We start from the raw sequence: 17,339 nt of genomic DNA on the forward strand, positions 1-17,339 counted from the left end.
AACAGCACTAAAAGAACCTGATATACATAATTCTGTTTTGTGACTTCTTCAAGGTACTGAATCAAGAAAACACACCCTCCCAGCTGACTTATAAGCTTTAAGCCGTTCCGACATACTAGATTCAAATCTTAGAACGGTGACTACAGGCAGCTGCTGGTGATGCTCCTCTGGTCTGAGCAGCTTTCAGTTGTACTACTGGCCATCATGTTCCATCTAGTAAGAAGAATCTAGAGAGGCATTGTGTGTTTTGAAACCCCACTATATAAAAGAAAGCAGAAATCATGCAAGAAACTGAATATATTTCTTGGCTTACTATAGGGCCTATACGATGATTTGCACTGAAATAATTAAAAACCCAACTTACACTGAATTTCTTAAAATGAAATCCAAAAATTTGCACTTGTGATTTAGAAAACGTAGAAATATTCATAACTTTGCATATATCATCATCCAGCCTGACACTTTAATAGTCAAAATATAAAGATCGATAAAGCTATTCTCTGATTATAGCACACTATCAAAATTATCAAGGACAATGATTCAATTTTGTATGTTTCCAGAGAGTTGCACATAAAGAATTCTACATTTAGAAACATTAAATTTATGAGTTTTCCTATTCTTTCTGCCCGTAGGCTAAATTAATCCTATGACTACTGGTATAATACACTCTCAGAAGGTAACAAAAATTTCTAAAAATGCTTACTTAAAAGGTGGTAGTAGATAGTAGAGAAAATAAGAGAAAAAGCACTTTTTACCTTTTCAGTAATAATCCGGTTGACACATTGCTTTCCAGTCAATGGTAATGTGCATTTCTCCATGATTTTATGTGCATTTCCCTGTTTTAAAAAGAAAACATGACAAAGAGTAGTTAGGAAGCAATTTTTATTTAGAACTGGTATAACTATAAGATAAACAGGAACTATCAGAGAAATTGTCTCCTAAGTACAGCCTGTTTCAGAATTTTTGCACAGTTATGTTTTTTACTCTTTTTTTTGGAGGCAGCTTCTGTCCTTGAAATAATTTAGAGAATGCCGATAAAAGGCCAAAGGCAGAAATGATTTAGTTAGGAAACACTCTGCCAGAAATTTGACTTCTCAAGCCTCAGCCTTGTGTCATTTGATGTGAAATTTCACTAATATCCTGTCTATTTTTCCCTTGCAAGGAATAGTCTCCTTAAAAAACATGAGTAGGGCTGGGCGCAGTGGCTCACGCCTGTAATCCCAGCACTTTGGGAGGCCGAGGCGGGTGGATCACGAGGTCAAGAGATCGAGACCATCCTGGTCAACATAGTGAAACCCCGTCTCTACTAAAAATACAAAAAATTAGCTGGGCACAGTGGTGCGTGCCTGTAAGCCCAGCTACTCAGGAGGCTGAGGCAGGAGAATTGCCTGAACCCAGGAGGCGGAGGTTGCGGTGAGCCGAAATCGCGCCATTGCACTCCAGCCTGGGTAACAAGGGCGAAACTCCGTCTCAAAAAAAAAAAACAAAAAAAAAACAAAAAAAAAAAAACATGAGCAGCCGGGCGCGGTGGCTCATGCCTGTAATCCCAGCACTTTGGGAGGCCGAGAGGCCGAGGTGGGTGGATCACAAGGTCAACAGATCGAGACCATCCTGGCCAACATGGTGAAACCCTGTCTCTACTAAAAAATATAAAAATTAACTGGGTGTGGTGGCGCGCACCTGTAATCCCAGCTACTCGGGAGGCTGAGGCAGGAGAACTGCTTGAACCCGGGAGGCGGAGATTGCAGTGAGCTGAGATTGCACCATTGCACTCCAGCCTGGGTAACAAGAGCGAAACTCCGTCTCAAAAAAAAAAAACATGCAAAAATATCTGCCCAGGATGCAAAGAACATACACAACACAAATGTGTAAGTTCTCTTTCTAAAAAATACTTTATCCATTAAAAAAAAGTAATACATATATGGTGGAAAACAGCAGTGCCTTTCCTCCTCTTAGACTCGCTCTTAACTGGAATCCATTTTAGCAGGGGTTTTTTTTTTTTCATTTTCTTCTATGTTTCTATACATTTTCCTCTTATACCCACTTTTAAAATATTATGTTTACCATGCTATTTCTTGATTAATCAATTTTAGATAGTATTTAGACTGATTTCCTATTGTGGCAGTGGAGGACTTAAGAAAAATTAAAAGTGGAAAAAATGTCTTCCATTGACTCCCTCCTCCAGCCCTTCCTCCCACTTACAATGTAGAACTGGCCTCTGAGGCACGTTTGAGGAACATAGTTGAAACATTGGCTCTGAGGATCTAATCTTCAATTCATTTTCTTCTGTTTATGACTAAGCTACTTTTTAAGAGTCAAGTACCAGGAGCCTAAATAACTGTCTCCCTTGGGGCTGACAGCTACTGTAACAAATTCTAGATCTTCTCCAAAAATGACAAAATGCCTCTATTGCTTTCTTTTGGATCTAATGCACCCCATGTGACACCACCATCATCTTTAGTCATCTCAATGTTTTACCTGCTTAAAAGCACACCTACTGTCTAGTTTATATCTCTTCCAAAATTGGTGTCACATCAACTATATAGGTAGAGGCAATGAATTTAAGATAGGTGGGCTTCATTAAGATTTTATTCCTTGTGATAACCTGACAACTCAGCAATGCACTAGTAATGAAAAGGCTTTAGTGTACTTAAGCCAGTGCAAGGCATAAAAGACATTCAGTAGTTTTTGAATAAATGCATGTAAGAATGAATGGGAAAAGAAAAGGAAGTCTATTGGGGATCTTGGATAGATTAAAAAAGAACAATTACCTTAGTTTAGTCAAAACTGGTGCTAAATACATATGAATGAAGTAGATAGACATAACACCTTTTAAAACAATTCATGGGCCAGGCGCGGTGGCTCAAGCCTGTAATCCCAGTACTTTGGGAGGCCGAGGCGGGTGGATCACGAGGTCAAGAGATCGAGACCGTCCTGGTCAACATGGTGAAACCCCGTCTCTACTAAAAATACAAAAAATTAGCTGGGCACGGTGGCGCGTGCCTGTAATTCCAGCTACTCAGGAGGCTGAGGCAGGAGAATTGCCTGAACCCAGGAGGCGGAGGTTGCAGTGAGCCGAGATTGCGCCATTGCACTCCAGCCTGGGTAACAAGAGCGAAACTCTGTCTCAAAAAAAAAAAAAAAAAAATTCATAAGTTTCAGGATCTTACTGTATAAGAAAATTTACAGTTGCAGAAATAAAGCCCCATTTTCACTTCACTTCTAATTATTTTTCTTTTAAGATTTCAAATTCTGCACATGACACAGAAGCTAAATTAAACAGCTGAAATTAATGATGAATATTCGAACTTCTACAGTTGTCAGGTCTCCTTACATTTAATATAACTCAAGGCATGTCACAACGAATGCTGGGCCTGACTTCAAACAAAGTGAACTATCTGCCGGCCTCTGAAGAACATTTTCTGCAAGGAGCTGTTACTTGGTTCTCATTATTTGAGCAAGATCTACATCTGGCGTGAAAGCAGTCACTTGGATTTTAATGAACAACCAACTTCATTTTAGGAGGAATCAAGGATTTCAACTGACAGAATTTGTTGTGTCCTACCAACAGAGACCCTTTTCTAGACCATTCTCTGCATACACACTGGAGCATAGTGGTTAAATGTGGGACCAGAGCCAAAGGACCTGTGTGTAAAACCTGGCCATCCCCCACACTGTCTCTGTAAGGGCCACATGCCCATGCCTCCCCATCCACCCTACCTCACAAGATTTGTATAAGGCCTAAATGAAATGCAAGGGTCCAGCACTTAGTGCTCAGTGGATGTTAGCTGGTACTGTTTTTATACAATCCATAATTAGCATTTCTCTAACCTACCAGGAAATTAAGTTCCTATAAGAAGTCTGACACAGGATTATGTAGAAAGTGGCCTAAATACAATTCCTGAGACATACAAACCTAGTGAAAACACAACACAAATATGGGGGCAAACCATATGGCTCGCCTAAGAAACTGGCATTAAATGTATTCCTGCAGTTAGAACAATGGAGCTAGATGATTCCATTCACATTTATAGTGCCAAGACATAACACAGATCCAGGAAAAAGAAAATGAGATGCAGAAAGATTTTAAAATGTCACAATTTCAATATTCAATAAAAGGTTAGCTATGAAACCAAAATATGACTAGCTCCCACGTTAGCACTCTATTCTAACCATGCTGGGCTGAGCCCTACAGTGTGCTATGGCAGCTGCATATATTAGTGACTCACAAAGGAGGAACAAGTGCTGAGTTTTTAGCATTTAAAAATAAATCCTAATAAAGGAATGCATTATGTTGCGCCAGTGAAAAGCACCCTATTAGGAGTCCAAAGACCAGGTTTGTAGTCTTAATTCTGCCGTTTAACAGTTTTTTTTTTTTGGTTCCTTAAATTCTTTGCGCCATAGTTCTCTCTTATCTTTTACCTTATCCTCCTTACTTGAACATTGCAGGAATCAAATGAAATGCTCTGAAACTGCAATAAACTAGGATGGGTTGAATCTATGTGCAAATATCCAGGGTTACTCATATCTCCTTCATGTTTATATTGTGTTTCTTTCCTTCCCCATGAAGAGTTGTGAAAAAAGGCAGAGGAATAGATACAAAGCATAGCATTTAAAATGCTCTTATCCCAGCACTTTGAGAGGCTGAGGTGGGAGGATCACTTGAGGTCAGTAGTTCTAGACCACCCCAGGCAACATAGCAAGACCCCATTTCTACAAAAATTTAAAAGTTAGCCAGGTGTGGCAATGCATGCCTGTAAGTCTAGCTACTCAGGAGGTCAAGGTAGGAGGATTGCTTGGGCCCAGGAATTCAAGGTTGTAATAAGCTATGATCATGCCACTGTACTCCAGCTTGTACAACAGAGAGACCTGGTCACAAACAAATAAACAACTTTGACTAGTCCTGAGGCTCCTGATTTCTCCTGCAGCACTTACAGGCCTTGAGCAATACATAGGATAATTCACCATTTTCAAGTGATTAAACACTCTAGTACTTTCTATTGCTTGCTTCATGGTGATCTCTTTGATTCTTCAGACACCTGAATAAAATCCTGGGCCTAAGTTCTGCAGAATTAAACAACTCTAGTTAAATAGTAATAAATCCCTTTGCTATCATAGCAATAAGTTTCATGTTATCACAATGAACTTAATCCCAACTTTATCACAACAGAATGATTTCTTGCATTTCATGTTAACACATTTTCACCTGAAATCTTTAAGATTGTGCTTTATCTAAAACCTCATTTTACGCTCATCTTTTCTATTAAGTGCTTGTTAAATGTGGCTGCAACACACACACACACACACACACACACACACAGACACATGCATGCACATATTTTTTCTCTCAGGGACTTTCTTCGGCAAAGCCCTAAGGATCATATATAGAGAAGGTAAGTTCTGGGATTTGCTGTTCCTAAAAAGATCAAGACTTTCAGTCTTTGTTCATGCTGCCTGTTACCTGGAACACATACCACCACATACCCTACCACCCCAGATTCAAACAGCAACACGCTTCCTATTCAGGACTTGGCTCAGACACCATCTTCCCTAGGAAAATCTTCATCCAGCATCCTCATCTGGTGCTGCAGTCCCGTGTCCCATGGGGTCCCCAGTCTGTGGCCCTCTTGGGTATTCCTGTGATTCTTCCTTCCTTCACATGTTGTAATTGTTGACCTCTTGTCACCGCCCCCACTAGATGCTGAGCTCATTAAGCTAAGACTATTTTTCGTCATATGTACAGTCGTGAGTAGAACATTAGGCAAACCACAGTGATCAATAAAGGCTGAATTTCTAATTCAAGGAACTCCAGAAGGGAGCTATAAAATGCCATGTGACTAATGTCTGTGGACCACTAGAGGCTGCTTTATAGTTCTAAGATATGTACTTGTACATTCCTAGCATCTCCAAACTCACTAGAAGCAGCACAGGTAGCAGAAGCTCGTGATGGGGCTTATAAGACTTTGGGAAGACAGATAAAGGTGTGGTAAAAGGAAGCAGCAAAGACACTTCACAAAACATACAAATGTGAAAGTAAAGAGAGAAACAGTGAATTAGTTATTTTACCTCTTCCACCTGCTCCCATTTAAAGCTTAAAGGCACTTGCTATAATTTGCTGAAAAGAAGGACTACAAAGCTTGAACGTGACAAGAGAATATTAAATACTTTGTCTGGTGGAACAAGGAAGCCAACGGCAGGTCTCTCTTTGGGCTTGCCAAAATACCGTGGATGAAGCCTGATTATCAACACCTTTGCTCCTTCCTTCCCTCACCTAATCCCAATGCTTAAATCAAGCATTCCACATACATACACTCCACAGATTTAATACTAGAAAATGCTGTATTACAAAATACGTGACTGTCACGTCACTACAGCTGATGTGGCTGGATTTTTTGTAACGCAAAAGATACATGTTTGAGGGTATGATATCCCATTCTCCATGGTGTGATTATTTCCCACTGCATGCCTGTATCAAAATATCTCCTGTACCCCATAAATATATTCACCTATTATGTGCCCACAAAAACTTAACAAAATTAATTTTTTTAAACAGAAAAGAATGGGATTTGCTAAATAAAGAAAATCCAGGTACACAGAATAAAAGGACAGAATAAGATTACTCACACTGCGTTTGTCCTCACAGGATATGACTGACCTCTATACAGCACCTATGCTATAGGGTTTTCAACAATTCACATAGAACTTCAGTGGAGAGACTCAGCTAACTTAGAAGCAGAGAACATTTGCTATTACAAATGATACATGGAGGTAATATATGGAGGCAATAAAAGTTTCTGGTTACAGGGATATTCTCAAGGGAAAGACTAGCCAAATCAAACAGTTGATACAGCAAGTCACTTCCCTGAAAACAGTCTTCAGAGTTTTGAGATCTTAGAATAGAAGGCCCATTTTCTTATACACTGTATCACAAAAATCATTATCACAGACAAACTTACTTGTTCTAAGATCCTATGATCTCTAACCTCCAGATGGTAGAGTACAGAAGTCAGCAGTAATTACTTTATCTTCTCTTTTCATTCATGAAGTGTTGTGGTACCTTAGAAAGCCTCTGTTAGCTTTCATTTTCCTTTCTATTTTAGAAAATGTGGATACTTGAGCACATAAATGCAAAGTTATAGAATTTAAAGTGATAAGCTTAATTAAATTCTGTGAGACATTTTAAAGAGCTTTATTAGTTGTTGGACTGTGTTCTGCTTTTTTCTCCCATACTATAACTTTTTTGCAGGCATTTCTATTATAAAGGAGAAATAAAAAGGCAAAATCATGTAAGGATTGATATTGTTTAAAGGTGACACTTTTTCCCCAAACAGAACCTGACTACTATATATATCCTAATTAAAGTTAGGAAAGAATTATAAGCTTTTGTAAATGGGAAAAAAGTTAAGCCAGCTGAAACTTATTAATTATGAATTCTCCTAACAAAAGAATACTTTTATTTTGAGATACTTTTCAATGTTGCTGAAAATTATCTGAAGAATGTCTTCCAAAAAAGAGTTTTCCTTAAAAAGCCTTCATATTTGTTGGCTTTTGGTAATACATTTCATCTGAAATAAACAGGATTAATAAACTCTATTTACCTTTTATAATTTTTCTCCACAAAAAGTGAAGTCAAGATAAGATAGCTTTCAATTCTCTATGAGACCTGCGCTATCAACACAAATTAAAGGCTAAAATGAAAGGATACTTGACTATAATTTGAATCAAGGAAAAGAAAGAACAGCAGGCAAAGGTAAATATAAAAGGTTACCTAAACGGGAACATAGGTACACAGAAAGGTACATACATAAATATAACACTTCCTTTACAAGATTATAAACACAATTGCATAAAATAATTATAAATATGTTCTGATGGGCAGATGACTACAAAGATAGCTGCAGTTTATATGACAAAGGCAGCACAAGCCAGGAGAGAGTGAGGGAAGCTATATAGGAGTATACTTTTTAATGCTAATAAGATTAAGGTAATTCACAATAAAAAACAATTCTTCACAAGGTTTATTCTCAATTTCATAACAACTATTTTTTATCCCTTCAGAATCCAGACCTCCTGCTGCAATAAAAAAATCTAAACCTGTTTTAGAAATAAAGCTATCATTTTGTCTCCAAAATAAGAAACCAAGCTTTGTTTGTTGCCAGTAAATGCCAACAGTAACTGAATTCCTTTGCTTTTGTGGTCTGAAAGTTATACTCAGGAACACGTTTCCAGTACATGATATTGAGAACAAAACAGATTTTTCATGTTGTTATTGGTAATGGTGCTTGCCAGCAGAAAAGCTTAACAAAAGAAAAAAGGAAGCCCAGAGGCAGAATACATGGACTCTAGGCTTGGTTTTTCTTTTTATCTTATCTGACTACTTAACCTCTACAAAATTCCGTCTCTAGAAAGAAAATACCAAGACCAATCTCATGAGAGTGTTATAATGATAAAATGGAGACAGAAGCATGTAACAACTTGGAAAGGTTAGAAGTTCTTTCTACATGTTCAAGGTGGATTATTTGAAAAATCAATTGAACAAGTAGGTATTGAGCCGTGATGTACATAAGGCTCTATTCTACTTGATGCTTATAACAGAGCACCTGTCTTCATGGAGTTTGCATTCTGCTAAAGAAGGGGGGATGAAGGATCGTCCAAAGAGGGAAGACTTCTGTTGTATATAATAAGGTAGTTAGAGAAAACTTCTCTGGTATTTTGAGCCTGAGTGAAGGGAGGGAGTGAACCATGTGGGTATCTGGGGAAAAGCATTCTAGGCATAAAGAATAACAAATGCAAAGGTCTCAAGGCAAGATGATACTTAGGATATTCCAGAAACTTTCAGGAAGTGAGTGGGGGTGAAGTTAAGTGGGCGAGAAAGGTAACAGATTCAGAGAGGTAGTTGGGTGGCAAAGCAGGGGGAGTCAACAAACCATGGAAGTTTTGGAGACAATAGTAAGGACTCTGGACTTGAATCTAAGTGAGATGAGAAGCCATTGAGGGTTTCTGAGCTAATGAAGTAACACGATCCCATCTATATGTTGGAAAACAAAAATCACTCTGGCTACTGTATGTGTTTAAGGGTGAGTATATGTTTCCCACACAAACTTTTTTCCTTTGTTCTCTGACAAGAGGGACCTAATTATAAATCTCTTTTTTTATTGTATTTTAGGTTTTGGGGTACATGTGAAGAACATGCAAGATTGTTGCATAGGTACACACATGGCAGTGTGATTTGTTGCCTTCCTCCCCATCACCTATATCTGGCATTTCTCCCCATGCTATCTCTCCCCAACTCCCCACCCTCCGCTGTCCCTCCCCTATTTCCCCCTGACAGACCCCAGTGTGTGATGCTCCCCTCCCTGTGTCCATGTGTTCTCATTGTTCAACACCCGCCTGTGAGTGAGAACATGCGGTGTTTGATTTTCTGTTCTTGTGTCAGTTTGCTGAGAATGATGGTTTCGAGGTTCATCCATGTCCCTACAAAGGACACAAACTCATCTTAACATGCACCATCCTCCCACACACCAGTGTCTCTTCTCTTATTTCCTGCAACACTTAGTCCCTGTCGAGCTGCCCCATCCCTCAGATCTCCTGCAAATACTCTGTACATCCCATGGGAAGCCTCTTTGTTGCTCTCCAACAACAGAACTGGGAATCAGGTGCCGGACTCTGCAGGCTCTGCTTTGCTTTGCTTTGCTCACCTTTCATCTCATGTACTGATTTACATGACTCTATCCCCATGAGACTGAGCTGCCTGAAGGACCACATCTCCTTTATTTCCTCAGAGCCTATGACAATATGTTGCACATAGTAGGTCCTCAGTAAATATTTTATGTCTGCATAAACAAGTAAATTAACACACTCATAAGGTAATTTTACCAAAATTCAAAACAAAACATCAAAGAATATTCCTTTGGTCATTCATAATGTCTAGAAGACAGAAGGCACTAAACCAGCACATTCATAAAACATTAGCTCATTCATCTGTGATTTTACAGAGGTAGGAATAAGCCAAATAACTAAGGAATGGGGACTGAATATAGAAACACCTAAGAACAGGAAACACTATGATGCCTTTCTGTAGACCTTAGCAGACCTAAAGTTCTGGGGGCAAGGATGAGGTAGGCTACTGGGGAGCCAATCGCAAAGGCAGATGGGCTAAGGAGAACCAAGCAGTGTTGACTACGTTTAAGGATTTTAAATAGCAACAACTCCATCCAGCTTTAGTTTTAGACTAGTCAGTCTGGCAGCCGTGTGCTTGATTACCAAGAGGGAGGGGCAGTCAGCAGTCAGGGACCTTTGGAATGCTGCAACAGTGATCTATGCAGATGTAAAGAGGGCCTTAACAGGGATAAACAGAGTAGAAATATATAGTGGGGAGCAGACTGCAAGAGTCGCGTGGATGCAATATTTATAGTGCTTGGTGTACGTAGGGGTAGGGGCAGAGAGGGACCATGGATGCCCTGCCAAATGAGAGCTGGGAGATCATCACTTCTCTAATTGGGCCAAATAAGCAGAAGAACATATTTAGGGGGAATGATGATTAAGTTGGCAAAATTTGTTGCAGCTGAGGTGGCTGTAGAACAACCAGGTGGAGTTGTCTAATAGGAAGTTAGAAATATAGTTCTAGGGCTCATCAGAAGACTCTGGTGTGGAAAAATGATTAAGGAGCCACTGAGTGAAAACATAGCAGTTGGTACCAAAGATTTAGATGGCACCTGAGAAGGCTGCAGAGCAGAGGACATTATAAAGAGTTCTGGAGGGAACCCATAAAGGCAGGAATGGGGAATCTGTGGATGCAAGTTGGTGGAAGCAGCTCTGCAACCCACAGCACACGGTTTGCAGGTTTGTGCCCAAGGCTGCTGCTGCAGTCAAGGCCTTTATCAGACAGAGGGGGCACAGGAAATCTAATGTGATTGGCTTTAACATTAAAGACATACCTCAGAAATCACACACATCATACATACTCAAATCCCACTGACCCAAACTTGGTAGCATGGATGTATTCATGCACAGAAAGGCTAGGAAATGTAGCCAGTCACTGGGTTTATCTGTTGCCCACATAAAACAGGGAGGAGTTTAATGCAAAAAGGAATGGAGATAGGTACTAGAAGATATAATTAGATTTTTGGAATATTTTCCTTTAAATACGTTGCTGATATAAGTCTCACCTAAGCAGAGGGAGCATTGTCCAGGGAAAATGAAAAAAAAAAAAAACCTGAAGCTTCCTGAAAGGGCAGATGTGGTTGGGATGCTGATGCAGAGGTAGCTTTGGGAGGACGTGGCATGGTGCAGTATGAACACAGGCTGCACCACACTGAATTCAGCTCCAGCTCTGTCACTTTCCTGGATAAGCTTCTTAATACCCATATCCCTACTGTACTTTGGCGGGGGGGGGGTCAACGAGATTAGCATGTGCAGTGCCAAGCACAGCACCTCCACCTGGTAAGGACTCAGATTGTTACTCCTTTCCTTTCTTCCCATTTTTAGAGGGCAGAAGATAAGACATACCTAGAAATGAAAAAGAAGCTTAAGAACAAAGTGGCTGGGCACCAAAAAAAACTTTGCCTACTTCAAAACTTTGCCTGGAACCCTGATGTCTAGGCTTACATGAAAATCAAGTTACAATGCCAGTCTGACCCATGAGCCTGACATATGTCGCAGAGGTAGACAGAGTGGGTGTTACTCCAGAGCAGCAGCAGTGGGTAGCCAGGTCTCAGGTTTTAGAAGCTGCTGGATTTGAACTAAAGGCCGCAACTGGTTGTAAAGGTTTCCTTTGTTGCATTAAAACAATAACGAAAAAACACATTTTTACAAGGTCAGGCAATGCTATATTTATAAACAACCTGTAACTGTAACCCTACAGGTAAGGAAAAATGTAGCCCCACCCAAAAACAAGTTAATAGCTCATCCACTTACAGAAAAAAAAAAAAAAATAGCAGCACAAGAATACAAGACTGTATTTCTCAGGTTTTAATCCTTCTTTGCAAACTTTACTTCCATGTCTTATAAAACTCAAGAGATTAGTTCCCCAGGCTGTACACTTAATCATAAGGCAGCAGAAGTTAGCTGGCATGTCTAAAAGAACAGATCATTAACTGGAAAGGTTACCAGGAGTGAAAAACCTCTCTTCCTTCATTTCCAGCTCTTCTCAACTTTTAACAAGAGTAAAAGATGCAAAAAAGAAATAGCAGGTTCCAGCCAGGTGCAGTGGCTCACGCCTGTAATCACGGCAGTTTGGGAGGCCTAGGCTGGTGGCTTACGAGGTCAGGAGATTGAAACCATTCTGGTCAACATGGTGAAAACCTGTCTCTACTAAAAATACAAAAAATAGCTGGGCATGGTGGTGCCCACTTGTAATCCCAGCTACTCAGGAGGCTGAGGCAGGAGAATCACTTGAACCAGGGAGTCGGAGGTTGCAGTGGGCCGAGATTGCACTACTGCATTCCAGCCTGGTGACAGAGCGAGACTCTGTCTCAGAGAAAAGAAAAAGAAAGAAAGAAAAGAATTACCTGTGTTCCCTTGAGCTGGGCCAGTAACAATGAGTCCAGGTGCTCAAAACAGTAGCAGGTACATATTTGAGGGCCACAAGTAAAATGTGAAGGTGGTGAGAAGAGAAACTGTTCATGAGTTTTCAAAGGTTAACTATTAAGTGTGAATAAATCATTACTATTATTTTAATCAGAAGTACATTTTCTATTGCGTTGTTCAAATGAAGCTATCTATGGAAAAATACCTGATTCCAATGCTGTTCTAAAACTCAATGCTAATTTCCCCACTGAGAGAAGAAAAGAGGTAAAAAATATGATTTTGCTTCTGTGAAAAGCTTTAATAAGATATTTCTAGTCTGAAGTTGGTGGCACCATTTATGTTCCTCTATCAGAAATTCCAGCTGAGGAGAAAGAAAGGACTTGGGGCAGGGGGAAGAATTTGCAAAATACAGACTTAATGTTTTGAAAACGAATACACAAAAACAATCTAAAATAAGTTGGACATTGGTGTCTTTGTGTGTCAACATTAAGGTAACAACAAAAGGGAAGTCTGAAAGAGCTTTTTCCAAATAGACATTATGTTCCAGAAAAGACTTGGATTTGATCTGCATGGTTGGCATCTTCTTGCCTGTGAAATGAAGTATTCTGGATGCTTTGCAAGCCATTCTCTGAAGTCACCTGTGCTGGTTCCATTTCTATTGTTCCATATTTATGCACCACTGCTCATCTCCCACTATTTACTAAACAATTTATGATAACTCACATTTGTAGCTGTTTTCACAACAAATCATTTTGTGGCATACATTTCTCTGTAACTGAACTTCCCCAGGGGAAGCAGGTGAGATGTGAATCTTCTAGTTTCATGCTTTTACATAGTGCTGCATCACTAAATAAAAAGAGGGCAAATGACTGCCATTTCCACTTAGATTAGCAGGTCTCAAAGTGAGAAGAGGTAGATTTTATTTTAAAACTGAGATTGATAAAGAATAAAGGAAAATGAAGAGAAGGCAAAGAAGGTAAAGAAAGCACTCAATATCAACTTTTCAAATCAGCAGAAGGCAATGGATTCAGGTTCAGAAAGCAATTAAGCTCAGTTCGTTCAAAGACACTGACACTGAGTCAGGAACAAGGAAGAAAGTTACATTGATAGTTCCTTGGTGAGACAACTGAGGCTTTGGAATCAGAGACGACAGGTCTAATGAGAGCTTTACTAGTTCTAACAGAACTTCAGGGAAGTTACTTAACCTATCTAAAGCTCTATTTCTAGACATACTAAGAACACCTATAGCAAGTTCATGGGCTCTTTCATATACACAGAGCTTGGTATATTGCTGGCACATTAAATGCTCAAAAATGGTAGCTATTATTATTGCAATATGAAGGAAGAGGAAAAATACAGAATGTAAGCTCCATGACATCAGTAATTTTTGTCCAGTTTTGGTCACTGCCACATTCTAGCATGCATAGCATGTAATAGGCTCTCAAATATTTAACAATTTATCAAATAAAAGTATAATACTTTTCAGAGTAAGGACAGTTGCTGTCACCTAGTCTGTTATTTCGTAACGTCTTCGGGATATGGCACCTCACAGCTTTAAAGTCCATATGGTCCATTAGAAAATAACTGTTGTTAAGATGAATGTTCTGTTGTGGCTTTTCACTTCACGCACAGATAGCAACCACTATAATCAACTTAAAACCATAACTGATACATCCCTACTCACATCTTTTTACTTCCTTTGGAGATATAAAGCTTTTACTTTTAATATGTATGCTGGACAAATATTTGAACAACACCCTGATGTTTGGTTTCAAAGTTGAACAACCATTTAGCTAAATAATAAATAACTGTTTTTGTCATCTTTCTCTCTCAAATGTAAATGCTATCATCTTGAATGAGCCAGAGAAAATAAAATCCAGTTACGTGGCCTGGTAGTATACTGGGTGGGTATTCTTTTATTGTAAATTTCCAAAAGCAGTATTTGGGGAGAACAGTACATGTTACCTTTGCAGAGTGCTCCATGGTGACCACCACTTTGGTTTTGGCACTGGACACTAAATCCATGGCACCTCCCATTCCTTTCACCATCTTCCCCTGCAAAACAAAAAAGAAATAGCTCTGTGTCTTTCACTTCATTTGTATGTGGCAGAACAAAATTAACTTGCAAAAATAAGATACTAGAATCATTAAAAACTCATTGTCCTTCTTTGCTTAGTGCTTGATGCTCTATAACCTAATATTCTGTCATTCTATTATTCTGTGGTTGAAGGATAAAGTTCAGAATAAACATTATGTCACTTGTATCAAGTGTGGCTAACATGATTTTCTTGACATATTAGCAATAAGACAATCAGTGAATTAAAAGAATTAAAAACCTTTCCAGAATTCTGAGACATTACTATTATTACAGTATCATACTGTAATAATACAATAACACAAACACCCCTGCCAGCCACTTCTTTCTTTTTAAACACAATCAACACTACTGCCTCTTTTATTACAGGCACTTTCTAAAGTACTCTTGGGTTTCCTGCAGATTAAAATTCCATTATGTAGTAGTAGGCTGAGGTATTAATGGTGTTTTTCTAGTAATGGCTAATATTACTAAAGGTGGCTCTGTCTTTCTAACACTTGGCATTTATCTTGCTCTTAGAAAAATAAAATGAAAAACATTCTTGCTAAGCAAAAGCAACACAGAAGCAGAGTTCAGGATCATTTCACCATTACCATTCTATTTTTGGTCATCTGGCCATCCCTTCATTCATTACACTGGCAATAGCTGGGGGGCAAGGGATGAGGGTGGCAGAAGAGAGAAGTGCAGACTACAAGACAAGCCTGCTTTCAGACAGTTTGAAGCAAAACATCCATGTGGAAATGCATAATTTTAAACTTCTATAAGCAATGCCTTCATTCTTAGCTGCAACCCTAATAAACTGGTGGCCAATGTATTAAGTTGGTCGTAATATTTCTGTAGAGAACACTGATACGGTACAAAATACACATAAGTCAGAGATGGAAGCAATCGATGTCTACCAAACTCTAATGAGAAAGTTTGAGATTTGTAGAACAACAAAAGACACTAAAGCAACGCTATGATAAAATGTGTCAATCTGCTATGGTAAGAACATCCAGGCAGTCTCAGCTTCTATACATAGTGTCCTTGGCAGACTGAGGGGGCGAGCTCTGGAAGAATGAGAAGGGAGCAGCCAAAGAAAACCAAAGACTAAGATAGACAGTTAAAAACTCCTTGAATTTAAAAAAGTCCCTGAATTAGAATATATCATAGGCAAATTCTGTCCCCTGTGACATAATGGTTACACAGGTAAAAACTCATGACAGCCTCTAACAAGAAGGAAGCCTGTCCAATTTAGATGAATCTGACTTATACAATTTAAATTACTGTCAATTAGTTTAGAAATATGTATAGAGCACCTGCAGGGTGCAAACCACTGTGCTGGAAAGAATATAACACACTATAAAACATGGTAGACCAAGAATGTCTGTTTTTGTTAAAAACATTCTTGACTCAATATACGTGAATAGCCTTTGCTCAAGGAGATTCAACTGGCTTGATGTCTCATTTCCAAAGCACATGCTAGAACCTTTAAAGCACTATTTTGATTCTTAAATTTAATGCTTGTTTCCAAGAGTGAAAATGCACGAGATTAGGTGCAGGACAACTGAGATCTATCCTGTTAACTATGAGTTAATGGCAAAACACCAAATCTCTCTGAATTTGGGTTCATTATCTAAACACCAGGAATAAGAATATCTGTCCTACCATACAGAGCTGTGGTGAGCACTGTATGAGATAATGTATGAAAACATGTAGTAAATAGAGTTTATAAATGTATTCACTTATCTTCAATCAATTCAACTTACTGAATGTCTAGCGTAAGTGTGGCTCTATACTAGGGTGCTAGAGTCGGATCAAAGCAAGGTTCTTCTCCTGGAAAAGCTTGTTACCTAGGGAAGGAAAAGTATCTATGAATACTAAAATACCCAGACTATACTTCCTTCCTCTAAAAGGAACATTTTCACTTCTCTCCCATCACAAGGTAAAGCTAAATGTGTTTTTCCTATGCTCTTGTACTATTCAGTGTGAATGCTATCACAGTGAATTTCAACTGTTCCCTTTCCCTCCCTTCCCTCTTTCTTTCCTTCTCTCCATTATAAATATTTGGATAAGTGAATGGATGAATGAATTAAACCAACAAAGGTATAACACTGAGGATGCAACTGCTGACTGTGCCTGGGGAAACAGTCAGGGAAGGAAGTAGCTCAGGGAGATTCACAAAGGAGGGGATTCACAAAAGTAGTCTGTCAGGTAGGAAGAGCAATACTGTGAAAGAGAAGAGCAGTATCTTCTAATAGCATTTCTAGCAGGTTATCAGGAAAACCTTCAAATATCTGTTTTTCCTGGTTTTAGTGTGTTCATTGTACTGGAAACAGAAAATAAAATGTTTCCCTCTATTTCAAGTCCCAAAGGATTTCTGAAACAATCAATTACTAACAAGAAGAAAAATCATTCTACTTATACCCAGCAGGAAAACAAAACAGAGTTATACAAGGCATACTCCCTGACGTAAGTGGGAAATGCATCATCATTCTTCAACCCAGCTTAGCTAGGCATTCTTTTGGGTCCCCACTACTTGCATCTCCCAGATTTCTATTCCAGTTAGAAGCGGCCATGTGCCTGAGTTCCAGACAATGGAAGAAATGGAGGTGATATCTGTGACTTTCAGGTTCCAGCCTACAAAAATCTCTCATGCAATTTGTCATGTTATTTTACCTTCTGCAATCTGGAACTGACATCCAAAGCGACTTTGGAAGATGGCCGAGTTTCCTAC

General features: G+C 39.1%; 1 protein-coding gene across 2 annotated transcripts in view; it reads right to left on the reverse strand.

The window, feature by feature from the left end:
- The window catches only part of OXCT1 (3-oxoacid CoA-transferase 1), a 136,071-nt gene that overhangs the window by 12,657 nt on the left and 106,075 nt on the right, over positions 1–17,339 (reverse strand). For both annotated transcript variants that reach the window (XM_012435458.2, XM_012435459.2), the window contains exons 14-15: positions 14,494–14,583; positions 756–836 (exon numbers count right to left, since the gene is read on the reverse strand). In XM_012435458.2, the coding sequence (XP_012290881.1) occupies positions 756–836; positions 14,494–14,583 (171 nt within the window). The remainder of the gene's footprint in view (positions 1–755; positions 837–14,493; positions 14,584–17,339) is intronic.

Source organism: Aotus nancymaae, unplaced genomic scaffold, assembly GCF_030222135.1.
Source record: "Aotus nancymaae isolate 86718 unplaced genomic scaffold, 86718_ANA_hifiasm-v0.15.2.pri h1tg000014l, whole genome shotgun sequence".
Taxonomy (NCBI): Eukaryota; Metazoa; Chordata; class Mammalia; order Primates; family Aotidae; genus Aotus; species Aotus nancymaae.